This window comes from Colius striatus, chromosome Z (assembly GCF_028858725.1).
Source record: "Colius striatus isolate bColStr4 chromosome Z, bColStr4.1.hap1, whole genome shotgun sequence".
Lineage (NCBI taxonomy): Eukaryota > Metazoa > Chordata > Aves > Coliiformes > Coliidae > Colius > Colius striatus.
The window spans coordinates 88,572,402-88,587,988 of record NC_084790.1 but is presented as its reverse complement, the minus strand read 5'-3'; the positions used below and the strand labels follow the sequence as shown (position 1 = coordinate 88,587,988).

Below are 15,587 nucleotides of genomic sequence, written 5' to 3'. Positions count from 1 at the left end.
TCAGCCGTTACCTTCATCTTGATAAACTTTTTGTTTCTCAGTGTTTGGATCCAGGTCCGAAACTCACCCGGATTCGGGGCTGCTGAGACCCAGGTGTTTCCTTTCGGTCTGTGAGGATGATGAGTCAGGAGCTTGACTGATGACAAGTGTTTTTCTGAGAAAGATAATTAAATAATTTAGGTACATTTCAAGCCAAGGCTCTAGTTCAGGCCTGTGTCAAGCAGCAGTTCTGGTGTTTAACTGTGTTCATCTTTTTTCTTCTTTGTAGAATCCAGGTGACAGTCGTAAAGCCTTGACACAGGGTTGTGAGAGACTGCGTATGGAGCCCGAAATAGGGAAGGAAGGCACCCTCATGACTTGTGAGAGTGCAGGAGCCATTCATCCTGCCTCAGAAATGCTCTGTGCTGAAAAGATATTACCAGCAAAAAATGCAGATTTGCAGACCCATTCCCAACACCGTGCTGCCTGTGACAAGAGGGAAGGTTGTCACCAACAAGTCTTCTGTGAACAAGGAATTAACGTTACCAGTGATACCAACACACCGAAGAACGATGTTTCGCCTTTTGCTTCACGGGAAACAGACCCTGTTCCTGATAAACGGGAGTGTTTATGTGCTGTTCTGTCTTCTGCAAAGCTGTGTCATGAGCCAAAGGAGGGGGGCCACAGGTACAGTTTTCACTCACATGATAGCAACAACACATACATCCTCTGCAGTCTGTCAAGTGACGAATCTCTGTTTGAAGCTGATCCCAGGTCAACGCCGGGGGCTGGAGAACCTGGGTGCAAAGGAGCTGCTGATGTATCTGCAGTGCATGACAAGCTGTGGAAACTTCTTCATGAAGATGACTCAGACGATCGAATCCCATTTGAAAACCTGGGGATCACAAGTTTAGAAATTAGGCCAACAGAAATCAAAGCCAGAGAGCTGGACATTGCACAGGAGACCAGTTCTGATCATCCGTTGCCAACAAGTGGGACAGAAGAGCAGGAACGTGTTACACAGCCAGCTAGCAGACAAAGAGCAGAGAAAGGAGATTCTGATGTTCCTAATACCCTGCTTAAAACAGATGAAGCATGTAACAGTGCATCCATAGGAAACATTTGTCTTGCACAAGTGGCAGAAACAGATGGTATGTGTCTGGATTCCAGCACTGGAAATGAACCGGAAACGCCATCCGTTTGTGTTGCAGCAAATGGTGTCATCTTAAACACAGGGGAGTGCTTGGAGCACGAGCCAATTCAGACCTTAACTGACAGTAATGGATCCACTCAAACGACTGCTGCTTGGGAGGGAAAGCTTGCCACCGCTAAGGCTTCCCAAACACACCGTGCTGGTTCTCCTCAAAGGTTAAAGAATGCTCAGGGTGGTGATTGGGCATGTGAGGAGGAAAACCCAGCTTACAGGGTGGATGAGTCACACAGGACAAGTGGGCAATTACTTCATACTGAGCACAACCTATCCTTGATAAATGAGTCTGTAGCTGATCAAGGCTGTCGTTTTAGAGAAGAACTGGCTTGTTTCCCTGAAGACAAAGAGGTTTTCCCCAGTGAAAATATCAACCAGTTTACCTGTGAAAATCACTCTGGTGTTAACACCATACATAAAGGCTATGGAGATGATTGGCATGAAAAAGGAAACAGCTTAGCCTGGGGCATGGGAAATGACCATACTTCTGACAGTTATCATCTTTCAAACAATGATGGCTGTCAAGATTTTCAGGTTGTTTCTAATGCACAGAAATCTGGATACCTAAAGCAATTGCCGTGTTTAATTAAGACTCCCAAAACTGTGGCATGTGAGAATCTACCCCAAAATGTAGACCAACTGACAGATGTAAAAACCCAACAAGTGGCGCTCACTCCCTCTTCTGGGGATCCACTTTTAAGGGATTCTTATGTAGAAGTGCCCAGATATGAATCCCATGAAACAGAAGAACAGAGAGATATTTGCATAGGTGATGAACAAAGGACTGAAACTTCCTGTGACTCGGGAGTTAGTCGTGCTTCAGAGAGTCAGGCTGCAGTTTCCCCTCATAAGACATCACAAAAACATGTATTTTCTGTTGACAGCACCTTCCAGTCCGAGGAAGAGTTAAAAACAGATTCTTCAGAGAATCAGCCATGTACACCTGGAAGTGTAACACTGGTTAGTGCCCAACTGCCTGGAGAGGCTCAGAATGGGTACCACCGCCTGGCAAAGGAGGGCTGCAGAGAGAGTGGTAACCAGCTAGTTGTACTGCAACCAACTGCAACAGAGACATTAGCACTCTGCACACCTGTGAGCCAGTCACAGGGCCTCCTTGCCAGTGCATCAGCAACGGGGTGTCCTGGCACAGGGACTCACGTGAAAACAGGATCCACACAAACTGCAGCCAAGGAGGATGAATGTCTGGGTGTGCTGGGAACCTGCCAAGTGTGGCAGGGTCAGTTCTGTAGAGTACCTGAAGAAAACAAGGTGGGAGCACCCTCATGTGAAAATAAACAGGAGATTCAAGCAGCTGTTGAAAATGACCCAGATGATGCTGGAGTGAAGGCACTTTTGCACACTTTAAGTAGCTCCAAGGCTCAGAGACAGTTGGTGGGTGTTAGCACTAAGGAGCCCTGTCCTGGCTCCATCTCTTCCAGCAAGCTTGGTGAGGTCAATCGTTCAGTTAATTCTACCGAGTGTGGTAAAGATGAAGAAGTCATGACATCAGAGTGTGAGGTCAATGGCTTAGTTAATTTGTCACAAGCTGGTTCAGGGAACAACCAGAATTTCCAAGAGCAACATCTCTGTAGCAGAGCTCAGCCCTTCTCCTTAGCAGTGGCCACGTATGATCTGATGCCAGTCAACACAGGGAGGCTGAAGAATCAGGAAGGGTCCAAATCCCACCAGACATCACCAACTGTTGCTGAGCCTGAGCCCATGAAGTGTAAACAAGATGCAGCACCAAGTGGGCATTTGACTGCTGGAGCTAAGAAGAAATTACCATCAGCAACAGTGTCCAAAAAGCCACGACTGGAGGAGAGAGGGAAGGTCAGCAAGGATCCCAGCTGTGTTAGGAAGTCTGTGAAGAGCGAGGCAGGCCTGACTCACAGAGAAGATAGAAGAGAGCAAAGGAAAACAATTTTGAAGAAGGACAGCAAAGGTAAGAGCACACTGATGTTCATTTCTGTCTTCCCCATCGCTCTGGCTACAGCATGAAACTCGGGCTCATTAAACACCTGCAGGCCTTTGCTCCGAGCCCTGTCAGCTAGAGGGCTCCTGCCCTCACAGACTTTAATTGCTGTGAGTTTAGTAGCCTGTGCCGTGCCTGTGCCACAGAGCTGAACCCTCGCTAACATCCTGGTCCTGGCTGGCAAATGTGTTACATTTATGGACTTTTAAACCTGCTTGAAACCTGTTTTTTCATTTTCTGGGATGTGGTGCACAGTGGTACCAGATAACTGCACACCACTCAGCAACTGCAAACCTGCATGTGGTCATGTTCCCACAGCTGGGACTGTGCTCCCTGCTGTGCTTCGACACCGTCACTCCCAGATGCAATTACCCTCTCTTGGCTACTAAATGGTTTTAGTACTAGCCAAGTATTATTGTCATTTGTGGGGTGCCACTGGTAAGTGTGATGTTTTGCAGTCCAGTTTGATGACTGATGGCTGGTCCTGCATGCCTTTTCACCACCATGGGTCACAAGTGACTAAATGGTTAAATTAGCAATATTAAACTGGCGTAGAGAACATGTAATTGAAGCAAAACTTGGGCTGTTTGTCAGGGTCCCTAGGAGGCTGCCAACAGGTAAAGCAAAATGCAGACAGGAGTAGCAGTCGTGTAAGAGCTGGACAGATGGGGTATTTGTGGTTTCCATGGATACTTTGCAAGGACCGAGGTCCAATCTTTGCATTTTGGCACCACGTTTCACGTTCACTTCATAAAAGAACTTAATAGATCAAAACAAGGCTTAGCAGTGACTAAAGGGAAGCGACTCAACTATGAAGGTCTACAGGGATTCTAATTACAGTCTGGTGAGAGTTCTGCTTTTCCAGTCACATTTTTCTAACCCCAGACTCTTCTCTGATCAAAGATGTGGCCTTTGCTGGAGAATCCAACGTGTGGGAGGAGAGACGCGTTCCTTCAGAGCAGAGCAAGCAAACTGCAGTTACTGGGAAATGCTTGATTGTTTTCCTTGTGCCTGAGGCTATGCTTGAGAAATGTTTTAATCATCCACGCTTGCGTTAGATAAGCTTGAATTTTCTTAACTTGCTTCTTATCTGCCTCAGTCTAGACTGAGATGAGTGTACATTCCTACTTTAGAGACTTGTTGGGCCTTTGCTCAGCATTAAGGGCAGGTCTGTGTGGACAGCTGGGCATATACTCAGTGCTCTCTTTTGCCTTATTTTCCATGGCAGAAGGGATGACTTGGTGGTTAGGGCAGGGAATCCACAGCCATTAGCTCTGTTTACAGTTCTGTCACAGGCTGTCTGCGTCATTTTAGCCCTGATTCAGTGAGATTCTTAGGCCTAAGGACTTTAGTGACTACAAGTTAAACATAGCAGTGAATTCCAGGTGCCTGACCCTTCAAGTTGGACCCAGCGTTCCTTCAGCATTAACTGGAGAAGGTTAGACCACGGGAATGGGATCCCTGAGGGAGCTGTCTCATGACGGTTCAGTCAGAGTGCAGCAGGTCAGAGTTAACACAGTGGGAAGCAAACTTCTTGTGTTTTACATCCCTGACACCCAGCAGGGATGTCTCACTTGAGTGCAGGAACGTGCCATGGTCCCAGAACCTTTCCCTCAGTGTGCGTCAGGACTTTCCCCAGACTGAGTATGGTGCTGTCTTGCTGTGACCAGAGTGATCTTGGATTTGTTCTGCACCACGGTCAGTGTTTGGCAAAAGAACTGTGCCTTGTGGCTGGAAAGGGAGGGACTTCATAAGCAGAAATCACTTTCTAAGAGGGAAGCAAAGGCCATTGACATTGCCAAGTGCAAATGTCTGACAGAGCACCGAGTGTGGGTTCCTCCTTCCAGCTGTGCTTTAAAGGAAGTGGTGCCATCACTGCATCTTGCAGAGTCTCATCCTGGCAGTGTGTGTTAGGTGTGTTCCCAGAACACTTTGGAGACTGAGCATCTCCTGAGACCTGCAATCTTTTCTCTCACAGGCTGTGATCAGTTGAAAAAAGCTGCGAGTTACAAGTATTTGGTTAATGTGAGTTCCCATCATGTAACCATACAGTGTTTTCTGCCTTTGTGGTGGTTTTTTACTGATAAAACCAGCTTGTCCTGTAGTTGGAGAGCACATGTTTTCATGAAGAGATTATTTGATGTGAGTGTCTTTTCAGGCTGGAACTTCCCTTCAGTCCTATTCCATAGATTGAAAATGTCCTTTTGTTGAAACCATTTCCAGCCTTGGTTTCTGCACCAGAAGCAACCATAACTATTTACTAGTCTCGTTAGATTCATGTTCTTAATGTCTCTAAGTTGTGCTGAGGTTCCTTTAAAATGTCAAAACAATACAAGTATCTTCTAATCCTAAACTGTGGCTCTTCTGTTTCCAGCTCCCAAGCTGCTGAAGAAAATCCAGGCAGAGTGGTTTCCTGACTGCCCTGGAAATATTAAGCTGTGCTGTCAGTTTGGTAATATTCATGCTGACTCCACCATTACGTGGACTAAAGATTCCAAGTTACTGTCTCGGCTGCAGAGAAGGTGAGTGAATGTCTCTGAAGGCCTGGAGCTTTCTGAAAGGGTTTTGGGAAAGTGTGCCTGTGTTTCACTCTTGTATCTGTTGCAAGGTTTCATATGATGGGTGCAAAAAATGAGTTTGAACAGGGTAATCAAGCAGCATATCTTCACACAGGGCATTAGTGTCGGTCACAGTTTGAGTTCCCTCATCAGTCTGCTCTCAGCCTGCTCATGACCAGTCTCAAACTACTTTCAAAGGATGGAGTGAAGTTTGAACACAAACACGCTTGGTTCGTATGTGAGAGGCTGTCCTGGTGTGGTGGAAGGGAGCTGCTGGGACAACCAACATGCAACATAGAGCTTGATGTGATTATTCTGCAACACCTGTGCAGGCTGGGGGATGAGTGGATTGAGAGCAGCCCTGCAGAGAGAGGCTTGGGCTGCTGGTGAACAGAAGCCTGACGTGAGCTGTCAGTGTGCACTGGGAGCCCAGAGAGCCAGCTGCTTCCTGGGCTGTGTTTCTATGAAACAGGTTATTTTCTTCCCTAGCAGTAATTAGTGGCATTCTTATCACATAGCTCTTAAAATCTGTGTGAGGTGTTTCAAAAATACACAACTAACGTCACCCAAAGCACAAAAGGAAAAGCTGCTTCCATCAGAGCACGGAATCTTGAGGAGGTGAAAAAGTTTTGCAGGAAGGCACCTTGTCGGTTGTTCTTTTAAGCAGGGAGACAAAGTTGTGTGAATTGGTTAAATTCCCATGTGTTTCTGATCTTGTTTTACCTTTATGGGTTCTGATTATTGTGTTGCAACATCCATTGCACTGTTAGTACGTGTAGTTATATGCTAAATAGTTTTGCAGCGTTTTAAGAAGCGGGCGGTGGGGAGACACCAGATTTATCAGGTTTGTCAGGAATAAAACGTGATAACACAAAATATTTGAACTTTAACTTGATAGGATAAATACATTTCCAAGCATCAGAAATAAAGTGAAATATATAACAGAGATTTAGATTGGGAGAGCTGCTAAGTCGCAACTTTTACTTCGAGTATGTTCAGTAGAGTTCAGAGCAAACCTCCTTTCCATCACAATCAAAACCCAACTGCTTTGTGTGTGCCCAAGCACTGCTTCCTCTTTTGGAAGCACACATCAGTCCACACAAGTTCTTAATCTGGGCTGTTTGGTACATTTAAGGTTTTGGTTTCTGCAGGAGGTGATTATAGGAAATCATGTAATGAATCTGAGTTTCTGTCACCATGTAGGAATGTGCATTGAGAAACACAGCTTGCTTGTAACGTTGGTGAATGAGAAGTCATTTGATTTAAAAGCTATTGCTGGATGAAATGAACTCCCCAGTGTGCCAAAATGTAATGGAGCTTCATGTTGCCAAGAAAGTGTGCACACCTTCATTAATGCACTTCACAGGAGCTTTAAAACACAACAGCCAGGTTTCTGTCATCCCTGTATAGATTACCTGGTTTGCTTAAGAATCTGAAGGGCTGGAAGGGACCTGGAAAGCTCATCCAGTGCAACCCCCTGCCAGAGCAGCACCACCTAGAGCAGGGCACACAGGGACTCATCCAGCTGGGGTTGAATGTCTCCAGAGAAGGAGCCTCCACAGCCCATCTGGGCAGCCCCTGCCAGTGCTCCCTCACCTCAACAGGGAACAAGTTTGTCCTTGTGTTGCTTTGGAACCTCTTCTGTTACAGCTTGTGCCCGTTGCCCCTCGTCCTGTCACTGGCCATCCCTGAGCACAGCCTGGCTCCAGCCTCCTCACACCCACCCTTGATGCATTTGTAACACGAATGAGGTCACCCCTCAATTGTAATTGCTGATGAGTGCTTTTGTGGACACCCTCTGTGGCACATCTGAAAACCTTCTTGTCTAAGAGGGGTTTTCCCTCAGGCACAGCTCTGTTCCAGTGTGGTTTTATTGCTTCCAGAGCCAGCTTGGGTCTGCAAGCACTGTAGCTCCATTCACATGCCACTGCCCTCCTGTTAATGACACCTGCCCTTGATCCCTTTGTGACATTGCTAACAGACACCAGAGAGCAAATATCTAGCTTGACAAAAGCGAAAGACCAGAGAAAGCTGAGTGAGGAGTCGCTATTAAGGAACAGCATGCAATGATCTGGGCTTTTATATGTAATTCAGATATTTGGCCATGATATTGATAGGAATATTGGAACACGTTTTGGTGGGATTTCGTTGTTCCTGGATTCGATGGAGGTAGTTTTCTCTCACAATGTAGTATGTTCATCCATTGTGAAATATGTAGTAGGGTGAATGCCTCTGACTAGAGTGAAATAGAATGTTTTGTCCACTTGCATTGTATTTGGATCAGCCTTTGCAGTGAGGGACAGGAATTCCAGGGACAGGAGGAGAGACACATGGAATAATCAGGAAGGACCTTTTAAGGTATTAATATGCAACAATAACATCTTCTGTTCCAGTGCCCAGGATGACTCCCCTGTCTCGTTGGCAATAGCTAAATCCAGCAACAAAGACCAGGGAATATACTATTGCTGCTTGAGTAACACGTATGGGAAGGTGACTGCTGAGTTTAACCTGACTTCTGAAGGTAAATCCCAGTGTACAGTTCCGATGGGTACAATGACTGTGGGAGTTATCATCCTTTTTTCTCTTTAACCACAAAATCTGTTTCTCTCTTTCCTTGTAGTACTGGAACATCTCTCGAGTTTTCAGACCTGTGAAGGTAAGGCCACACATCTGCTGGACTGTGTGCTCAAATCTGCATTCTTTCTGATTTCCAAACAGAACCAAGGATGGGAGAGCATGCCCAGGCTGAGACATTTTGACAGTTACCCCTTGGGAAACTCTGGGAGTCCACTGAATCAGCGCTGTGTTTCTGCTAGCTGTCTTTGCCTTCTTGCACTCTGGTTCATGGGAGGTTTGTAGGTGAATTACCCTCCTGTAGGATGGAATGGTTTGTGCAGGGTGATGGAGTTGCCACCATGGCAAACCACTGCTTTGAACTTGACTCCTCAGTAGCTGAGTGTGCTTCACCTGCAGTTTGCAGTGGGACAGCATCACGCCACATCCCATCGCTCACACGGCCACACACCGAGGGCCGAGAGCTCTGTTGGCGCGAGAACTTGCCGGTGGTGTTTGAACACATGGTCTTTGCAAGTCACCTGCTGTGTAACTTTACTCCCAGAGAAAGACAGGCATGAGGATCTGGGATGCTTTCCCCATATGTTACCTCGTGTTTAATCACACCCGTCGTGTGTCTTGCAGTGCTGCAGCTAAAGATAGACAGGGCATTGCAAATTGGTTGATCATGTCTGAACACACAGTACTGACCCAGTACTTCATTCAGGCAACTGGTTCTTCTCCTGGCAGAATATAATTAAACATTTAGCTCCTTGTTAAAATAAAGACAGAGCTTTTAACATAGCACTGTATAACTTTTGAGCAACAGAGTTTTGGCTCAAGGTTAAGGAGCTTCTAACTCCAGCTTTACGTGTGCACTGTGCTTCAACCAGAGGCAGCAGAGCCCAGAACCCTAACCAAAGGTACCTACAAAGAGGAGCTGGAAGGATTTCCCTGCTGTGTTGTATATACCTTTCCTGTTTATCTTTTTCACTGGTGTCCTTTGAAGTGTTATGTTAGACACACCTGAAGGGCAGTTAGAGTTTTTCAGTTTCTCTCAGTGCTTAACCACTTTTTTTTGGTCCCCCTTACAGTTTTTTTGTTTCCTTTTGTATTCAAATGATCATTTAAAAGGGTGAAATCCATAATCCTGCTTGGCTTCAGCTTAGGCACACATTCCCATGCTACTGGTACCTTCAAAATGGGTGGATAAGAGAAATATCATTGTACCAATTTCTCCCGAATCTGAAGATGACTAAACCCGATGTATTTACTTTTTGGTAGAAACATGGTCATTTGTACAAATGTGGCTCTTCCTCAAAATCATTCACGGAGTAAAATCTTGCTATTTTCCTCTGCCTTTGCTAATGAAGATGGTGCTTGTCAGATTGAAAAGAAACACTTTAGCATGCCAGCCTGCAGCACCAGAGCTGACATAGTGAATGTGGTGGTGCTATGAAAGGCACGTTGCCATTGTGGTCACAGTGGGTAACAGAGTACCTCTATGAACACATGACAGAATCTTCCCCTGAAAACAATCCAAGCTGAAGGCTCAAACAAGCTCTGGAGGCTTCAGTGACTTCTGGCTTTTCAGAGAAGACAGGCTAGCTTCAGAAGGATGTGCTCTGAGCACACTGGGTACAGAACTGTGTTCTGCTTTTCCCATCTACCTGCACTGCTGCACGTTGGCTTTATTACCACCTCTGTCTTCCCCTAAAAGCAGAGTTGGCAGCATCTCTGTTTTCCCTCAGTGCCTCTTTAGTAAGCTCGCTTTACTGCATGTTCATTTCCAGCTCCAGTTTGTAGCTCACCTAATAGTTTAAAAACAGTTTAATAGTTTAAAAATAGTTTAAATTTTTGGTTTGCCACACTCTGTATTCTCTCCTCATGCACCTGAGCTGCCACCTTTCTCCATATTGGCTTAAGACAGTGAAGGCAACAAGTCACTTTCAGAGGAGCAGGATCTCAACCCCATGTGTTGTGTATCCACTGAGCATTTTCTTTAATACTCTATGGTCATAGGGATGAGTTTTTCCCCCACGCCCACCCCTTTCCCTGTGCCTGTTTCTAGAAGGGTGCTGTGTTAGTGAGGCTGCACCTTCATCACTGTGTCCAGTTCTGGGCCCTCTCTACAAGAGGGACACTGAGGTGCTGGAGAGGATCCAGAGGCTGCTGCCAAGCCAGGAAAGGATTTGGAGCATGTCTCACATGAGGAAGGGCTGAGGGGTCTGGGGCTTTTGAGCCTGGAGAAAAGAGGCTCAGGGGAGACCTTCTCACTCTCTACATTTACCTGACAGGAACCTGTAGCCAGGTGGGGTCTGTCTGTTCCCCCTGGTAACAAGCAACAGAACAAGAGGAAATGGCCTCAAGTGTCACCAGGGGAGATTCAGGCTGGATGTGAGCAGGAATTTCTTTGCTGCCAGGGCTGTCAGGCATTGTCAGGGGCTGCCCAGGGAGCTGCTGGAGTCACCGTCCCTGGAGGGGTGTCAGAGCTGGGTGGGTGTTGCACTGAGGGCAATGGGCTGGTGGGTGATGGGGCTGGGACAGAGGCTGCACTCCATGGGCTGAAAGGTCTCTGCCAGCTGAAACCTTTCTGTGATTCTATAAAGTGTCGTTGTGCTTCAGGTGTGGAAGAAATCGAATTCATGCAGCTCATGTTCAGAGAAGATTTCATCAGCGACAGCTACTTTGGTGGGAACCTGCACGGAGTCATAGCCACAGAAGAGCTGCACTTCGGCGAGGGCATGCACAGGAAAGCCTTCCGCAGCAAAGTGATGCAGGGGCTGGTGCCAGTGTTCAGCCCTGGCCACGCCTGTGTCCTCAAAGTGCACAACGCCGTCACCTACGGGACCAAGAGTAAGGATGATCTAGTTCAAAAGAACTACAAGCTAGCTCTGCAGGTAAGCTGCCTCCCTGTCCTTTGTGAGCAAGAGCTGTGGGGAAAGCTGTCTTGCAATTATTCAGACAGGTGATGTGTGAAATGTTTTGAGTGATGTTCCATAGGTGCATCTGTTTGCAATGTAGGAGTGCTACGTCCAAAACACTGCGAGAGAGTACGCGAAGATATATGCAGCTGAAGCTGAACCCTTGGAAGGCTTTGGGGAAGTACCAGAGTGAGTCTGTGTGGGTTTTATATGGATATACACCTTGGCTTATAGATATTGTCCTGTGCCACAGCTGCTCAGCGACTGCTAGGTGACGTTGCTAAGGAAGAAAGAGGAATGTTGAGAACAGTTACAGCTGGAATCATCACCTAGATTTTGAGTACTGAGGTGGTCAGAGAGATTTCATTCCTGTTAGAGAAGGATGATAAGGAGTAGAGAGAGCAAACAGCAGGCAAAAGCCATGATTTTGGTACATGTTTAGAGGAAATCGCTCTATGTGACACCAGTAGATGATACTGTCAATATCTTGAGAGAAATCATGATCATTCTGAAGCTGATATGAAGCCACTCCTTAGGCAAATTTTCTATGCATAAAGGATCAAGCCAGAAAGCTCAGCTCTGATTCTAGGTGCCTCCAGAGATCAGTTTACTTCATTTCAGAAGTTTTCCATTTCCCAAATATATCTACATCAGAGCAGCAGCTCAGCACAGGTTCACTTCTGCCTCAGGCTGGAAAGTGGCACCTTGAGGGTTTGGTAATAGATCTTTGTCAAAGGATTTGCTGTTCCAGTGTCAGGCTACTGTGCAGAGTTGAATTTGCAATGGATGGTTGAAATTCCATCTGCCTTACTTCAAGGATAAGACGTCTGTGACTGACAGCAAGCTAAATCCCCACCTCCACTGAGATGACACAAGATCTGCTGAAAAGGAAAAAAAGGTCCTGGAAAAAAAAGGGAACACTTAAAACAGCCTCTGGAGTGACTCCTTAGAGACACCTTTTCAGGGCTGGAAATAGCGATGACGGTGGCAGTGAAGCCTTCTAGGGAAAATAGTTGTGCAAGTCAGCTGCTTCTCTGCCTCTTCCTTCATTGCCGCTGCCACTGGTAAAGCTCTTTCTGGAATGGGTCAGATTTGCAGGTGTTTAACATCTCACAAAGACTGATGCAGGTGTCAGCCAGCCTGAGCAGCTAAAGCTGTGATGCTCTGAAGTAAGCTGCACACTTTATTGTGCATAGTTCAGGTTTTGGAATGCAATAGGACAAAATTAGGAAGCATGCTTTGAAGAAGTTTATATCTGAGTAAATAACAGAAATAGGCACATAGAGGATAATGTGATCATGTTCTAGAGCTACCTAGATCATCTCCATTTTATCCAGGTATCTGCTGACTTGGTTTAGCTTTGGTAGGTGCCATTTGCTCTCTGAGATCACTCCCCACTTCGTCTGTGTCCTACTCATTCATTGACAGAACTCTCTGGATTTTATCAGCTTTTATCCCTTGATTTCAGGATCATTCCTATTTTTCTTGTCCATCGCCCTGCTAATAACATCCCCTATGCAACAGTGGAGGAGGAGCTGGTTGGGGAGTTTGTGAAATACTCTGTCAGGGATGGCAAGGAAGTAAATTTCCTGAGAAGAGACTCGGAGGCTGGCCAGAAGTGTTGCACCTTCCAGCACTGGGTGTATGACAAGACCAATGGGAGCTTGCTTGTCACTGACCTGCAAGGTGAGTTGTCTGTGTGGGGGCAACAAAATGACTTTCCTGGGATACAGCTTAGTGACCTCTCAGAGTCAGTCTGTAACTGCAGAACTTGCAGGGTTATTTCTGAGCAACGTTAAGCTCTTGGCTTTCTCTGTCCCGTTGACAGCCCCGAGTGTTCTCCTGCCATGGTCTTGTAACAGGCAAAGTCGTCTCCAGATATGCTACCCCTGTGCCTGTTTCATACAGCATCTCAGGTGGAGCAGGCTACAAGACAGGAGAGTTAGGGTATTTTGTTTTCTAGGCTCTTTTAACTGCACTGTGTTTACTTGCATGTGTTACCCCAGGGGTCAGAAGGACATAAATGAATTGCCTACTACGGCTGCAGGGGCACGTGCATTAACCTGTCTAATATTAGGTTAATACAGATGTACAGGTAATGCCATATATAACCTATATAGTATTAGGTTGTTTACCTAGTCAGCAGAGAGGGGAGTTTTGCCTAGCTTATGTTCTTGTAAGAAGACAGTTGGGGAAAGAAGAAACAAATCCTACACTCTTAATGGGAGAGTTTTCTTCCACATGTCCCCTTGGTAAATCAAGACACTCAATATGAGTTGAGTCTGGCTTATTGTCTCATCTCCCAGAGGTTAATGGAAAGCCTTGTGAGTGAAAGACTTCAGTTGTTGATAACATCCCAGTCCTTCACTTTTTGTTGTATTTGAACACTTACTGACAGTCTCTGAAGAGTGGGACGCTCCACATTCAGGTCCTGGGTAGGTTTGAGGAAAGATGTTCCTTCAAGAGCGAGAAGGCTGGTGAGGAACCTCTCTCCTCACATGCACCAAACACTGCTCTTGTGCCCCTGGGTGTGTGGCGCCTCCTGACTGCTGGGCTGCACCCACACTGTGTGCAGAGATCTGTTTAAAACATGGAAAGACAGACCCTTGTTAAAGAAAAATAAAGGAAAAGATGGGATCTTAGAAAATATCACATCAGAATAAGGCAGGAAAATTAGCAAAGAGACACCTAAACAGAACCCTGAGGTAATTTAAAGGGAGAAGACAGAACAAAGTCCTAGTCTGAGGGAGGCGGAAATGGTACCTGAGCCTCTGTAGTGACTGCTGCAACAAAGGACAATACACCTGCTGCTGCTGAAGAGAAACATCCTCCCTCTCCGATCACCTTCACATTCGAGTAGCGAGGCTGCATTTTTCAAGCATACCAGTAGAGATTTCTGTTCTCCAAGGAAAATGGTCCTGAGACCATCATTTTCCCATACAGAGAAAATGGCACCCCACAGGGCTGGATTTTGCCTGTAAACAAGGCAGCAAAGGGACAGGTTAAAATGCCAAGTTTTTTGAGTACTGGATGAGGAAGGGATTTTGGATTTCTCACCCAAAAAACCAAGGTTGAACTAATGCTATGGGACTGAGAAAACACACGTGTAATTCCTACTGATAAACACTGTAATCCAGGTTTGCAAAGCGTCAAACCCACAGAATGCCTCTGTATGGTGTGCTTGAACATGAAGGCATGCCTAGAAGTTCTGGTGTAAGCTCTTGTTTTCCTTGGTGCCCTGCAGGTGTAGGAATGAAGTTAACTGACGTTGGCATAGCAACACTGGCCAAAGGGTGAGTGAAAAACTCTCAACAGCATGGTTTTGCTTTACACATCATCCTGCTCACAGTGTAAATATGTTGGGGGAATGTGCACTGGAAAGTTGTTCTTCCTTGAGCCGTGGAAGAGAACAAACAATCCTGATCTGACCTGCTGGGCTGCTTTTTCTTCATTTGTATGCGAGAACACAGCTATTTTGTTCTAAAGGGATGCAGCTACAATGCAGATTGGGCTTTGCTTTTTCTTCATGCCTCCCTTAGAAGAAACTTATTCCAACGGCATTTCATGAGTGAAGTCAAGGTCTCTGGTGACTTAAACTTCATGGTACATCAGCTGGAGGAAGGGAAGCCTGAAAGTACAGGGCCAGTCCTGGCTGCAGCCTGAGGTACAATGAAAGACCTGGTGTTTGCGTGGTCCAGAGCTCCTGCCCACAGAGGAGACATCCCACACCCAGCGGGCTGTTGGGACCAGAGCTCCTGTGGGGCTTGCACTCACTAGCACCTGCCCCAGCAAATGCAAACACAAGCACCTATACCTATCTAGCCCTACTCCCAGGTCCTCCTGCCAGTAGCTGAGGTGATCCTCCTGCCCTGCTGCTCTTCCTCTGGAAGAAGAGAAGGCATCTGCCACAGATGGGAAGTGTGGGAGATGCCCCGAGAGGGGCCAAAGCTGGTGGTGCACTTTTTGCAAGGAATTTAAAGGAGTGATGCAGAGACTGCATGAGACAATCCCTGATCGCTGAAATCTCTTTGCAAAGGTGCCAAAGCTTTGGAACATGAATTTATGGCACAACTTTTTATAAAGACTCTTCCTTAAGTTCAGAGCCCAGCAGTTAGTTTCCCTTCCTACGGCAGGCAGTGGCTGTAACCTTGCCTTGAGCCCCGTGTTCTTGTCAGCTGCGTGGCTGGAGGGGAGGTGTCTGTTCAGCTTTGCACAGGCCACTTACCTCTTACCCAAGGAAATGTGTTAAGGGATTTGATGGTATCTCTTTCCCTTCTCTCAGAGAAGCAGTATTTCTGCCATATGACAGAGGATCTGGTTTTAATATTTAGAGGCCTGTTTTGCAGTGGCTTCAGAGCTTTCAGGGAGACTGAAGCATGTATGTAAAGGTATAT

General features: G+C 46.3%; 1 protein-coding gene across 1 annotated transcript in view; it reads left to right on the top strand.

Moving 5' to 3' along the window:
- Positions 1-15,587, top strand: part of ALPK2 (alpha kinase 2) — a 29,240-nt gene that overhangs the window by 10,113 nt on the left and 3,540 nt on the right. Inside the window, exons 4-11 of the mRNA XM_062018866.1 lie at positions 2,626-3,128; positions 5,533-5,680; positions 8,110-8,237; positions 8,337-8,372; positions 10,895-11,169; positions 11,294-11,382; positions 12,662-12,879; positions 14,438-14,486. Of these exons, the coding sequence (XP_061874850.1) occupies positions 2,626-3,128; positions 5,533-5,680; positions 8,110-8,237; positions 8,337-8,372; positions 10,895-11,169; positions 11,294-11,382; positions 12,662-12,879; positions 14,438-14,486 (1,446 nt within the window). The remainder of the gene's footprint in view (positions 1-2,625; positions 3,129-5,532; positions 5,681-8,109; positions 8,238-8,336; positions 8,373-10,894; positions 11,170-11,293; positions 11,383-12,661; positions 12,880-14,437; positions 14,487-15,587) is intronic.